We start from the raw sequence: 15064 nt of genomic DNA on the forward strand, positions 1-15064 counted from the left end.
GTTTAATTGTGAAAAATTGTTTTCATTTTCTAACAAAATGTTTTTAAAAAATAAAATTAGTTTTCAATGAAAAAAAAAAAACATGTTTTGTTGGAACTAGCCGGGTATTCATTTTCTATCTTGAAAGTTTAGAAAACTTTAGAAAACATTTTTCTAATTTACATATGGGAAATAGAAAATTTTCATTTTCTTGGATTTTTTTTGAAAATTGAATCAACCAAACATTTTTCAAAATTTTCATTTTTATTCGAAAATTTTAATGTAGAAAATTTTCCATAACCAAACACATTCTAATTTTTTTTTTTTAAAATACTTTGAAAAACTGATCAAACCAAACATGTTTTTAAATTTTCCTTTTTTGTGAAAATTTTTTCTAAAAAACTGAAAATTTTTTCCACAATCAAACAAACCATTAATTTTCCTACCACTAAAGACATAAATAGCCAAATACCGAATTTGCATTTATGAAATATACCACCAATTAAAACGACATTTTTCCTTCCAAGAATCCAAATTTCCCTACCACTAAACACAGAAAAATGCAAGTGTTCCGCTCCCAGTGTATGAGATTTTATCATCAAAAGCTTACTACTAAAAACCATCTTCCGATAATACCCCTCTAATATACACTTTCTCCCAGATTCCATAAATCACATCATCATCATCACCATCATGTTTGTCCAAACATCGACTCCACAAGCACATACAACGGCTTCCCATGCAATTTTAATCTCTCACGACCCTACAAAATCCACAAATACAAACAATTTTAAAAAGACCAAAAAAAAAAAAAAAATAAGTTTTAATTTTAATATACTTATATTTTTATAAGATTCTTTCGCATCATATATACCTTTAAATCCGGCACTTCAATCACGCAAGCACACTCCACAACCACGCCACCAGCACGCTCTGTGCACGTGATAATCAATTTTTAACAAATAAAAAAAATAATATATATATATTTTTTTTATCATAAATTTGTGAATATTATTACCAAGTAGGTTGATTGCAGCACAAAGGGTCCCACCGGTTGCCACCAAATCATCAACCACAAGAGCCCGCTCTCCCGGTTGAACCGCACCTACATGCATTTCAAGACAATCTGTTCCGTATTCCAAAATGTATTTTTCTGATATCACTTCACCTGAAATAATTTTTATAATGTTAACTATATAAAAAAAATCCATTTACTATAATTTTAGATCTTATATATTTATATTTATATTTACCAGGCAACTTTTTTGGTTTCCTTAAAGGAACAAACTTGGCTCCTATAGCCAGTGCAATTGCAGGACCAAACATAAAACCCCGAGCCTCAATACCTGTCATCGATTAAACTACCTTCGTTATATATTTTTATTTTATGTAACAATAATTGATTACCAGAAAATGACATATCAAAACAATGATTAACTACCTAAAAAGAAAGTGTAAGCGTGTGGGGGTGACTCGTGAGGTCATAAAGATAAGACAAAACAAAATATATATATATATATATACACATTGAAAAGTTATATAAAAAATCTTATAAAATCCACATTGTAATTAAAAAAAAAAAAAAAAAAAAAAACTTGTGCCCACTAGGAGAGGTCGGGGCCCATTGGCTTTCCTCCAACAACAACTGCCATGAGCCATCATCCCACTCCATATTTGGATCTTGAAAGAGAGAGAAAATGCAGATGCTTTAGCAAGCAAAAGCCCACTTTCAGCCGCTCATACTCATTCATAGCAACTAATCGATGACCTCTCCATACCCTTATTTGATTTCCCACTATCGATCAACTTTCAACCACTACTGCTATTGTTAACAAGAAAGTACATGAAAATATTGTTGATAAAAGTATATAGTCAACGAGGTTTGAAATTTTGCTAAATCGAATGGAAAATTGTGCAATTTCCTTCTGACATTTACGCTATGTATGTATAACTCAAAAGTCAAAATTGGACCCTGTTCTCAATAACTATTTTGAATTTTTGGGGAAAGGTGACGTTTGATGAGTATTTTAGTCCAGAAGGGTATTAATTTTGGTAAAGCGAGAAGAATTTTGAAAAATTACCTGCAACTACAGAGATGTTCTCCTGTTTGTAACGCTCAACGAACAAATCGATTGTGTCTTTGAAGGCCTTTGGATCGAGCAACAATGTAGTGATGTCTAGGAATAGTATCCCTGTGATTCATAAATTCTATTCACGATCATTATTCTTCAATGTAAGCAAGATTATGTGTGTAATTTTCGCTCATATAGATACACACCGGTGGTTTGTGAATTTCATACCAAAAAAATGGAGATTGAGTGTACCTGGTCTAGGGAAGTCGGGGACGACACGTAGGGTGGACTTGATGCCATTAACACGATCGGAAAATCCGTCGTTTTCGCCGGCAAGCATACTTCAGAGTTCAGATGGAGGTGATGTGTGTGTGTGTGTGAAGTAGCAGTTGAAGAAAATTAAATGGCGGAGTTAACACACGCAGGAGGAAATTGGGAGGGAAATTGGTTTATTTATAGGAGGGTTTCTTACTCCACTTTCGGAAGGTGTCGATTTGATGTTTTCCAAAATGAGGAGGGCTGTTTTGAAATAACCATATCTTAAAGGATAAAATGACAAAAACAGTCCTTGTACTTGTAGAATATAACTTTATATCTTCTTTGAAGTAATAACAAATCATGAATCTTCTATAAATTTGTCAAAATCTATTTGACTAACTAAACGTCGATATATATACATAAAACGTACTCATGCTAAACCACTTTTTATTTTGGTGGTACGAATCTTTTAATATATATATCAGTCATTGTTACCAAACCTTTTTATGATTATTGTTTTGCAAACGTCTTTCCAACCATCAAAACAAATTATTTACGTAACTTCAAACTGTATAACAATTATAGTAGATGATATCACGGAAGTATCTCCTAAGACTGATATTTTGCGTGATGTTTTTCAATTACTATCAAGGCAAAAATTAAGCTCAATTCAGTTTTAACCACGCTCTTTTCCTTTCTTATTTTCTAAATCTTTTTAAATGTCTTTATTAATATACTATTATTAATATATTAGGTGTAAGACCCGTGTACTACACGGGTTTATTAAAAATACAAATTTAATATCAATATTTAAACATTAAATTTAATATCAATATCAATTTTAGAGCTCTCATTAATTATGACATTTATTTCATTATAAATATATCAATTGTTTTTCAAGGAAGCATTTATTTCTCTCAATATTATAACCGAAATAAGTTATGATATGTGAACAAATCAGAAAATTACATGTGGAAATAAATAAATTCTAAAAATCTATTAAAATGTCATGTGTCCAAATCAATGAGGACATGACATGTGGCAGAAAATGAGTTTTATTTATTAGTATAGATAACAAAATTACATGGTTAGTTCTTATATTGAAACTCTTCTAAAGATTACCCTATTTTTAATCAATAACCAAAATATTGCGACTTCTTTTTAAAGATTACCCATGAATTAATATATATTATAATTAACAACTCATTCTTTAAAACAACACATTTTTTTATTATAAACAAAAGAAATACATTTGTTGCTAATTTTTAAAAACTGAAAGGTGAACTAAGTACTCATATATTGCTTGTCGATCACATCAAACTCTTTATGTTCCTCATGTGCATAATTGTAGATGTCATAGTGACATGCACTATGTGGGCGTTCCTCTTATGTTCTTTAACCTAACTACCACCTAATTTGCATACCTCACTTGGTAACAACTGTAGGCTAACACACATCTATCGAGAATGAAAAGTAAACTTTGAATGACAATTTAAGTAGGTAATTCTTTCCATTTAAATTGCAATTAAAGGTTGACTTTTTTACTTATGGTGGATGTGTTATCTGATGGTTATCTGATATTGCATGAAGATTGAGTAGTAGTTAAGCTAAAGAACATAAGAGAAACATCAACATCAAAGGAACACCCATAGAGTGCATCTTATCATGATTTGTTAATAATAGTATACATTAGCTCAATGATAATTCATTTTCAGAAAAGTCTTAATATCTTGGTTACTGGTTAAAAATAATGTAACATTTAGAAAAGTCACAATATTTTGACAAAATTAATAAAAAAAAATGGGAGACCAGTTAAATCTATGAAACCGGCCAAAAAAAGTTTTTTTTTTTTTTGAAAATTTAGCATGTAATTTGTCATTTTTGTTAAAAAGAATTAATTGTGGAGTAAATTGTAAAATATTATGACTTTATCAAAGATTTACCTTACAAATTTGATAAAGTACTATTTTAACCATAATTTGATTTTTTATTTTCATTTTATGATTTAAGTTAACATTATAACAAACTAGAAAATAACATACCCTAATCCTAATCCCACCTGCCACTTCATTTCCTTTTCTTAATCATGTTACCACTCTCATATCCTTAACCAACCTCTTTCCCTACTTTTCTTACTCCCACTATTGACCACCAACTATTCAGAAGAGGATGTGTTCCTCTACCACCAACCATCATCGTCGGACAAATCATCATCCCCTCTCTCTCTCTCTCTCTTTATATATATATATATATATATATATATATATATATATATATATATATATCCAAACTGACTGTTTATTTGCATTAGTAGTTTTAAATTTATAAGTCATGTAAAATCTCAACCAGTTTAAAGCACAATAGGCAATGTACCTAATCGTGTAATAATATAGTTAGGGTAAGAAAGGGCGTCGAACACTAGGAGAATGAGAATTATTCTAATGAGGAACTACTGCTACTAATTAAATTAATAAAAATATTATAAATTGGGGTTTTTATCTGATTTTGCAAGTTTAGAGAAACTTCAATTTTCAACTAAGACAATTAAACAAACTACGATTACTTTAACTAAAGCATGCAAACAGAAAATGATTTTAAATCAAGATTAAAGAGCCCGTTCGTTTAGCATCGAATCACCTATCAGATATGGTTGATTTCTTATGCAATGAATTATTTAGTTGGTTATCGATTCTAAAGTTAATAGTTATCTTGTTCCGATTTCCTAGCATTTACCAATTTATGAACTATTATTGCAATGGTCATGCAATAAATAAACGCCTAATTGATTTTAATATTCGGACTATGAATAACAAGATCTAGTGATTTTTTATCTGTGATCAAGACAATAAATCAAAGCATATAACATGGATTACTAATGATCTCTAATACAATTAAAGTTACTAATTATTACCACCTAACCCTATGATTTGTTCAATCTCTAGATCTAACAACTTAATGATCTTAAATAGTTAAATATCAAGTTTATGCAAATAGAATGGTCATTTAGCTACACAAAAATTATAGATAAGGGATAAAAATCATAACTTTAATATGCTAGGTAGTCGGACCTATCAAACACGAGTAAAAACCAATATAAATAAATCCATATATATCGAAATCAACACATAATATCAAGGTTCATCTATGTTAAACGAAAGCAAAGAGTTTTTAGCCCATAACTAAATCAAAAACACAATAAAAAATGAAGTAAACTTTGAAACACATGATTAAACCAAGCAAATAGAATGATTAATCGTGTTTATGCTCCCCATCTCTTTGAATCTCGTTCTTCAATCGATCACTTGCCTCCTTAGGGTTTCTAGGAAGTTTTTGGTTGTCTAAATTCGTATATCTATGTAACTCTCCTCTAGATTCTAACCTAATGGTCGAATATATAAGTTTCCCAAATTTCGTCGCCGCGTCGTGGTGGACAATTCCTTTACGTAGCCTCCAAGTTTTCATACAAACACCCGGGAATATTCTAATGCTGACATATCACCACATCGTGGCAAACATATGACCATGACATGGCAACCACTTTCCACGTTTTTCTTCTCTTTGATGAATGCTTCCAATTCATTCTCCAACCTAGCATTTTGCTCCTTTTTCCTTGTTAATGTCTTTTCTGCTACAAAAATAAAATATTGATATAATAAGTATCAAATATCTTTTTAGATAACTAAAATATAGCTAAAATACTTAAATAATGCATAAAATATATAAATTCGTATAGCCATATCAAAAATACTCCACTTTTGTATTTCTCTCTCCCCTAAGCAAAACTGAATTTTATATTATCATTACATTAAAAACTTGTTCACCAATATCATATAGAATAACCCAAATTAAATTCACCAATTATGTTTCACCTCATGGCATATATTTGTGTCTAAATTCCTAAATACTTCCCAAGTCCTAAATACTAACAATCATCATAAATGTTCCCCACTTATTTTGAACAAACTCATTTCTGGATCCCTCCGAATACATCCTTAGAAAATTTTCTCAACCTCAAGGTAGTTTTGTTAAGTTCCCAAACATGCATATGATAAAAATAACTTAGAAAGAAAAATTAAAACTTTGACTACTAAGCTCATGACTTTTGGCAATTTGCCTTATTTCTTCACTTCTCATGATCTTCATACTTTGTAAGCTCTTATTCGCTCAACAACTTATGACAACTTTTTTTTCTTATCTAGTTTTTCTCTTTTCTTAAATTATATTTTTCACAATGTTTTTCACCTTTTTTTTTCATAACTTGCATTTTCTCTCACAAAATAAAAACCTAAAAGAAAAACAGATGCTTAAGCAAGAGAACTTAATATCAACCTTTATTTGTTAAAGGCATTAGTCTAAAGTGTAATAGCTACATAAATTTCCATGGATATATTTCAGTACACGATGCAAAACATATTATGTCCCTCAAACTACACAAATTCACATTTTTGTCTCATGATTTCACTATAATTAGAAAGCCACAAATATACTATAACATATTGGTTCCAATAAATTTTGGAATTCTCATCAAGTTATTACATACAACACTAGCAAACTGAGTCCTAACATAATAATAAAATTTAAAATTTTCTAGATTTTTTTTATTTAGACCATTTTTCAAATCTTTATATTTTATTTTTATCAGTCTAGCATAATAATAGTTCTTTTAAAAATTAAGTATGCTTCAAATCCTTTTTTGACCCCCTACCCCACACTTATTTCATACAATACCCTCATTATACGCATAATGACATTAAAGCACAATAAAAAGCTAAAAGAGAGAAAAACGAACAAACTCCCATAGAGTAGTAGTGGCAAGATCGAATGATTGTTGTGGTTTAGCGTTGACATCTCGATATTTTTGCTGGAAAACTGGACTTTGGTTGCTTTGGAATGTGACGAAAAAAATGTACCTATAAGTGGACTTCGATTGTGTTGCATAAAAGTGTGAAATATGGAAATGTACTTCAACCACATCGTGGTAACGAAGATGATGCAGGAACTGATTGCGATTAAAATAGGCACCATGACATGGAAATCGTAACACCATGTCGTGGTTTTTGGGGCTTCTGTAAAATATTGTGTGCGGAAATTATGATCGAATTTTGCTTTAATCACACATTTATCTTCTTTCAACATGTCATCCCCTATAATTAAAACTGTTGACAACGAATGTTCGCTCAAAATCCCCTCATACCCAAAATCGCACCCCACACTTGTTAATTTTCACGCCTCTCGATAATAATCGTTGAAGTCTCTCTCTCTCTCTCTCGCCCTATACTCTAAAATCAAACTCATTTTTAAGCTCCTTTAATTCTCCAAGATCAAAATCAGAACAAGATCAAGTAATACAACGGAAAATCATTCGGGGTTACAATCCAAAATAAAAACTAAAAATGAAAACACACCAAATAAAATAAAAATTGTCTAAAACAAACAAACCAAACGAAACATAAAATAAAAAGGATAAATCACTCGTCCTCATTGTCTAACTAACGAGCTCCACTCGGCACCTCTCCACCATCTTGGGCAAATCGTTCGTTCCAGCTACCAACGTATGACATGTGAGCATGAAATGGTGGTGGAGGTTCTAATCCCATATGTTGCATGATAATCTCCAAATAACTACCATCCTACTTATCATGAGCTTGAGTATCATCTATATACCCACAAAGTCCAACTACCCTATCAAATATGTGTGAAACAAGTGAGGATACAAATCGTAGGTCAACAACGTATGGTGGATCATGGATTGGTCCTTTGTATCTTCTTCTAGCTTTTCAACGAGGTTGTAGGTTTGGCATTGGTGCATCAAATCCTCATACTCGCACCACAGGATCATCGGTTAGTATTATGAATCCACCCCCAACATTGGCCACAATTAGCATGGTCTCTAATTTATCCACCGTGAAATGTTGACTTAGAATTAGTGTTAACAATTGTAGCATAGCCTAGTCCAAAATTCCGTGAGATTTTACAAGTCGGGTCACAAAATATCCCACATATATGGGTCTTTCCGCTTGCGGTTTCACGACTCTCTCGACTAAGAATCGGGCAATAGCATATGGGTTGTTGTAAAATACCCTGGGTATAATGATACTCCATAAGTAAAAGGGGTTCAAGCTAGGAACATTGTCTCCATGTCATTTGTGATTGACATTAAATGTGATGAGACATTGGAGAAAAGGATGAATATGCGACCATATTAGGCTTTCTTACGACGACCCCAGGTCATAAAGCATGTTGGAAATAGTAATCCAAAATTCATAATTCTGAATTCCTGCTGAAAAAACTCAAAGCCCGGCCTCTAAAAATGTGCTGAAATTTCCAGTTTTAGTTTCTTGGTGGCCATAAAGTCTGAATCACCATGCCAGCTCACTCAAACTACATTCCAAATATTGCCCTCCTAACCAAAAAGTGATTTCCCTTTGACAATGTGAATGCTCGGTGTGCTCTTCAAAATCTATAGTGGTGAAAAACTCCATACAAAAATCCCTATAAATTGGTTCTTCAATCATAAACACATTCCTCCAACCATTTCATGTGAATGAAAATCCTTCCCTGATGAAGACCTTGGTTAAATATTGATTAATATGTCCCGTTACCCCCATTGTTATTCAATCACTACCATTTTACAATAGGTGAGACAGAGAAATCCCTGTTGTAGAGCCACCTAAACCAGTTATTGTAGGTAGTTAAATGGTCCTCCAAAATGTTTGTCGGAAAGTAGTAAAATGAGTGCACACATGGAACATTTGAGTTTTGAGTGGGTCTTCTTATGAGTGCCATTACCTTTAAAATGTAAGAAAACAACATACCAAACATCCCTCATATTAATAGTTAGGAAAACAAATATAATCTGCCAAACCAGTTCCCATGTTGTAGTGAACGTCGATGAATATGAAAATCTAATCAAAACCTGTTTTTGGCCAAATTAATCCATGAAATTCAATGGATTTTATCTAAAATCTAGTCTGAACATATTAAGCACATCATTCATCAAGATGTAACAGTTAAAAATCCCTAATTTTGACAAACCCTAGACTAAAAATCGGCCCCTTTGTTTTTCTAAATCAATCGCATAGTTTTCAAATAAATAGATTAGGTCACAAGAATCATACCTTGGAGGAAGATTGAACATAAACTGAAGAAGAAAATACATAAATTATGCAGAAAAGTTCGAAGTAAGGGAGCAAACACGTCGTCGCTTTGTTTTGATTGAAAAGTGAAAAGCATTTTGTAGTGAATCCATTTTTTGGTCCCCTAGTTACCACGTCGCAGTAATAAAAAAATACATGAATTTAATTAGGACAAAAACAATCCCCATGACGCGGTAATAGAGATACCATGTCGAGGTTTTCGTAGATTTTTAAAACCCACTTTTGTTCTTTTCTTTTCCATAAATTTATTTAAATGTACCACAAACTTGTTTGCTTACCCCTTGATGTGCACAAAAGTACCCACTAATTTTAATATTTATAACCTAACAAACTTAGACTATCTATGCACTTATAGGCAGTGTACCTAGTCAAATTACAATATAACTTAGGTAACTCGGGTGTCGATCACAGGGAACGGTGGATTAATTTAATATATTTGATTATAGGTTATAGGTTACATGAAAAGAATAAAGAAATAAATATCAAACTAACAATTAATTAACTAATCTCAATAAACTGACAGGAAAGCAAATCTCTTCAGGTACTTTGGTTTAGACAAGTTACACCTTAAAAACATAGACAATTGCATACACAAATTCATTTATTCATGTTCACCGATTCCTAAAATGATTAGATTCACGTTCACTATAACTAATCCTTTAGCAAACAAGTCAATTCAAACAGTGATCAGTTGATTAAACTAACATGTTTCCTAGTGTTCAGTTCGTATCAAGCAAGACTTGTAAATATAGTTAATCAATGTAGACATTTAATTAACCTCTTGTTGATGGTCATCAAACAAGGCTCACACATTAACTTACTTATTCTCAAATTAATTCTAGTTTCACATTCGTTATTTCTAGTCTTATAATCTCAATGGTCATCAAAAATCATAAGAGACAAGCAATCAAGCAGATGTTCAAGCAACTCAATTCACTTAACAATTAACAGAAAATAATAATCATTAACACATAAGGATCTTTAAACAAGCTTGGCAAGATAAATTAAACACAAATAAACTATTCAATATAGCAATTAGTCTAATAATCAAAGCTTCATTCAATCATAAACACAAAGTAAAAGGTTTTTACACCTAAATCAGGAACTAAATACAGAAAAGTACCACAATGGAATGCTAAACATGGTCACGTCAGCAATCCATATGATAACCGACATGTATCCGCTCTCCAATCCTTCCGATCTCCGCTCCCATTAGCTTAACGACCTTCCGGCCGCCTTCTAGACCCTCAAAATGGCTTAACAGAAGTTAATTGTCGACTAAATTAGGTTAGAAGTCGAATCCCCCTTCCTGGCTAGCTAAAAATCGACATTTATAGTCTTTGTAGCCGACCTAAGTACGCTGGGCGTACTTAGGATTACGCAGCGCGTACTCAAGATAATCACGCGATAAAGTCTATCCGGTGCAAAGGTGTACGCGGGGCGTAACCTTAAGGTACGCGGGGTGTACTCGCTACCTCAGCATTCTTTTCTTTCTTTTAGCTTCTAAGCCCGGTTTCCGCTTCAGTCTTTTCTTTTGTGCTTTATCGACAACAAATAGCTGCAAAACATAATTCAAAGTATTATGAGTACTCTTTAGTTCTAAAATAGAATAAATAAGGCCAAAATATTAAGAAAAAGTGCATAAAAATATATATAAAAATACACATATCAAAATACCCCACACTTAGCCTTTGCTTGCCCCCAAGAAAATTTACTTTTATTTTACCAATATCGCACTAAACAATCTATTTAAAACTCAGCCATTATGCCAAGACCTCAATGCGTACATTTGTGTCTAATATTTTCCTAAAGTACCCCCCCATATTTTAAATACTCACAATCTTCATAAACACTCGCCCACTTTTTCCGAACAATGCTCATTTTATGCAACCCTCCGAATCCATCCGCAGAAAACCTCCTAACCTCAAGGTATTTTTATTTGAGCAACCTAAGCATACATAATCTAGAATTACAATTTTCCGATACCACTATGGAGCTTTATTTGAATTCTTCATTTTTTTGACATTTTGATCTTTGATTTCTTTGAATTCACCACCTTATTTGAATTGATTTCTGGTATCTTCAATTTTTTGGATTTCTTCAGAATTTTGATCTTTTGATCTTCACTTTATTTGCTCCAAAATTCTTCAAACTTTTCTCGTAATTCTCTCTCTCTTTTTTTTTCACATGTAACTCACTTTTTTTTCACTCAAAACCTACATGCTTAAGCAGAGGCGCTCAACCTCAACCTTTATTGGTTAATGATAATAATTTTCCTGGATACATTTCAGGTTTAGGCTGCTAAACATATTGCATCCCTTAAACTAAGCGGGGTTGTGTTTTTGTTCCATGATTTCACTAAAATAAGGGAGGCCACAAATGCACTATAATGTGTACTGGCTCAACTAAACATTTGAGTTCTCATCGGATCATTTCATACAATATTAGCAAAATTTAAATTATCACTAGATTTTCTAAATTAAACTATTATTTCAAGTTTTTTTTTTCCAACTATTATTTCATTTTTATAATTTACTTTTACCGACCCCCTACCCCACACTTATTTCATACAATGCCCTCATTGTATGCTAAAACAAATTAAGAACATAAAAAAGGAGAAAAAGGAACAGACTCCCCTGGGTAGTTGTGGCGAGATCGAATGGGGCTGCTACAAGTTGCTTCAAATATCACCAAAAGACTGAAAACTGGAACTGCTGCCTCTGAATTTGCCGAAAAATAAAATCAAGATCGCCATCTTCAAAAATGTGGTGCAAAATATTGCAAATAAATGCAAAGCATAGTAACCATGACGTGGGAAAGTGTCGACCACGTCATCTCGTCGAGAATGACATCCTCTACTTGCGATGAAAAATCCCCATAACATAGGAAAGTGTCAACCATGTCGTGGCAGCCGGGACGATACTTCTTCCTCGCGTCGAAATAAAACTCTATAGTATGGGAACTGCTCATCCATATCATAAGAGTCAAAACATCGTAACAATGCCAATCTTCAAAACGATCGCTCACGAAATAAATATGCACCCACACTTATGACAAATCATGGGTCTCGACTATAATCTTCAACTCTCATACCGCTCTCTCTAGCAACAGTCGGACCTAGCTGCTGAACTTACTGCCAGCTTCCTAAAGGCGAAAATTCTGCAAAAATCTAAACAACCAAAGAGCATCAACATGGAAAACAAAATTAAAACAAACTAAATCAAAGTTTAATTACATACCAAATACTAAAAACTAAACTAAACACAAAACAAACAAATAAACAAAATAAAAAGGATCACTCGTCATCTCCATCATCATGTGGCTGTGTCCCAGAAGTACCGGCCCCATCAAATCGTGACTGGAATGGTGGTGGAAAGGGAACCGAATACTGAAACCCCTGGTGGGAAAAGAATGCGTTCAACGCATTCCCTTACCACTGCTGTTGCATGACCACATGTGCAACATACTCGCTAAGACGGTCAATGCCCTGAGCCAGGTAGCGCATATCAATCTCCCGCTCAGGTCCTTACTGCGCTCCCCTAGGAGCAGGTCGACGCCGCTGGACCCGTCTCGGCTGTGGCCCGGCAGCACCCTCCTCATCTGCCACATCATCTGCTCGAACCCTCAAAACACCATCTCCACCCCGCTCTAATACACGCATCGACTCCAATAGCTGAAGACTCATCGGCCTTATGTTGTGAAACACCATCGATCTCATGATCTCACGTGTCATCAACTGATATGATCGAGCTAACCGTGTGATAAAATGCCCTCCGCATATCGGGCTATCTCCCCTAAGTCCCCTGGCCCTCCGTCCCAAGTATGCAGCTAAAGCAACTGGAAGGTTCAGGTGCCTCCCTGGAGTAACTAGTGCCCATAGGAAATACAGGTCCGTCGAAGGCACTCTCTCACTATTCTTGTGATGCGTGAGAGACATAGAAATCAACCGGTGCAACATTCGGTATGTAGTGGACCAAATCATCCCCCCTCGAGCGGTAGATGGTGTATAAACTCCTCCCGTAATCTCGGCCCAAAAGGTGTTCTCATTATAGTCCTCCGGCCGGTCCGTGAGACAGTCAGCAAGGAATGTCGGGAAGTGGACACTCCTCGTCTCATCGGCTGTGTAAATACCCACCCGAGTCGCAAGCTCTATCACGCTGCATTCCCGGCTCACTCCTCCCAGTCTGAAAGCAAAGGCTGTCCTGTCATCGAGTGCCTTCCTAGGATCATAGGAAACTGTAGCGTAGAACTCCAGCAAAAACTCCCGATACACAGGCTCCTGGATCCTGAACAAACGCGCCCATCCCTGACACACAAACAATTCCACACCACTCGCGTCCGAGTGTGTGTATTGCAAAAATTCCTGGATCAATGCAGCAAGTCCAGTCCTGGTAGCCAATTCCCAATCAAATGAGGGTGCAATATCAATCTCCTTTGTGAGAAGCAAGCTCAAGTTGGTGACATAACGCGCCTGGGTAGCATCGTTCAGCATTTGCGGAAATTGTAAAAAACGATGATCGGTAACATCCTCGGGTGGGTTGGTTCTTTGTGTCCTTCGAGCCATAATCTGCACAAATAAACACACACACACAGATCCAAACAAAATATCACAGCATTAATAATTTAAAAAAAAATGAAACTGGATAGGGGCAGTACGCTGGGCGTACGTCCAGGTTCAACAGATGTGTGTCGGTTCTATTACTCATGCATAAACCATACCCCAACTCAAAATAAACACAGCAGGGCAGCAGACTGTTAACATTTCGTGGTCCAAATGCAGTAGGAACAAAAAAAACGTGACCACCCTTAAAAATATGAATCAATCCCTAGAAAACATTTAACAGGAAACATGTATAGCGGTCAAAAATCGAAGCCAAAGTCAAGAACTCGAAGTCACAGGGGTGCGCTTGGCGTACGACCCCGAGCTCAAATCGATGGGTGTGGGACGGGATTAAGACGAAATTAGGTTCGAGGGTTTAGTTTATTAACCAAAATCGGTCCATTCAAGCCGTAATCAGAACACATAATAGCGAAATCGGCCCTCATTCAAGAACACTATGAACCCTAGATTTCGAGCAAAAGCTAAATGCAGCTTATTTCATCAAACTAATCATAAATCCAAGCTATTGAGTATCCGAAATACTTACTTGTGTGGTGGATTTAACAAGAAACGAAAAAGAATCGAGAATCTTTGTGAGAAAGTTGCCGTCACAGTTCGTGTGCGAGAGTAGAAGAGTTTGAAAAGGAATAAAGAAGAAGTCAAAGGGTCAAAAGATATACTTGGTCGCTTATGTACGCGGGGCATAACACAAGGGTACGCGGGGCGTAACCCCAACACCCTGAAATGTTCATCCGCGATCCGGGCACATTACGCATGGCGTAATATAACTTACGCGGGGCGTAATGGTATTTAAAAATTTCCAAATTTCCTTTAATTTAATTTCCTTGTCTTTTTAATTATTTAATCTAGGGACTTAAATTAATTATTATTTTTTCTTTTTCTTTTTAATTTCTTAAGCTAATGATGACTTCACGACGAGTGATAAAAAAAATGCCGAAAAAAACGGAGATGTCATAATCACTTATCTTTGTCAAGAT

General features: G+C 34.5%; 1 protein-coding gene across 1 annotated transcript; it reads right to left on the minus strand.

The window, feature by feature from the left end:
* Positions 1-440: 440 nt before the first annotated feature.
* Positions 441-2733, minus strand: LOC111877671 (adenine phosphoribosyltransferase 3). The gene is made up of 6 exons (XM_023874188.3): positions 2304-2733; positions 2061-2171; positions 1233-1325; positions 998-1147; positions 854-912; positions 441-742 (listed from the first exon to the last, which is right to left on the minus strand). Exons 1-6 carry the CDS (start codon positions 2389-2391, stop codon positions 671-673), a joined length of 573 nt encoding a protein of 190 aa, XP_023729956.1. The 5' UTR covers positions 2392-2733; the 3' UTR covers positions 441-670.
* Between the last annotated feature and the right edge of the window lie 12331 nt (positions 2734-15064).

This window comes from Lactuca sativa, chromosome 3, assembly GCF_002870075.4.
Source record: "Lactuca sativa cultivar Salinas chromosome 3, Lsat_Salinas_v11, whole genome shotgun sequence".
NCBI lineage: Eukaryota > Viridiplantae > Streptophyta > Magnoliopsida > Asterales > Asteraceae > Lactuca > Lactuca sativa.

Coding starts and splice junctions, on each gene's coding strand:
- LOC111877671 (XM_023874188.3), bottom strand. CDS start 2,391: ATGCTTGCCGGCGAAAACGACGGATTTTCCGATCGTGTTAATGGCATC. Junction 2,172..2,303: donor CCCCGACTTCCCTAGACCAG/GTACACTCAATC, acceptor TATGAATCACAG/GGATACTATTCCTAGACATC. Junction 1,326..2,060: donor GAACATCTCTGTAGTTGCAG/GTAATTTTTCAA, acceptor AATCGATGACAG/GTATTGAGGCTCGGGGTTTT.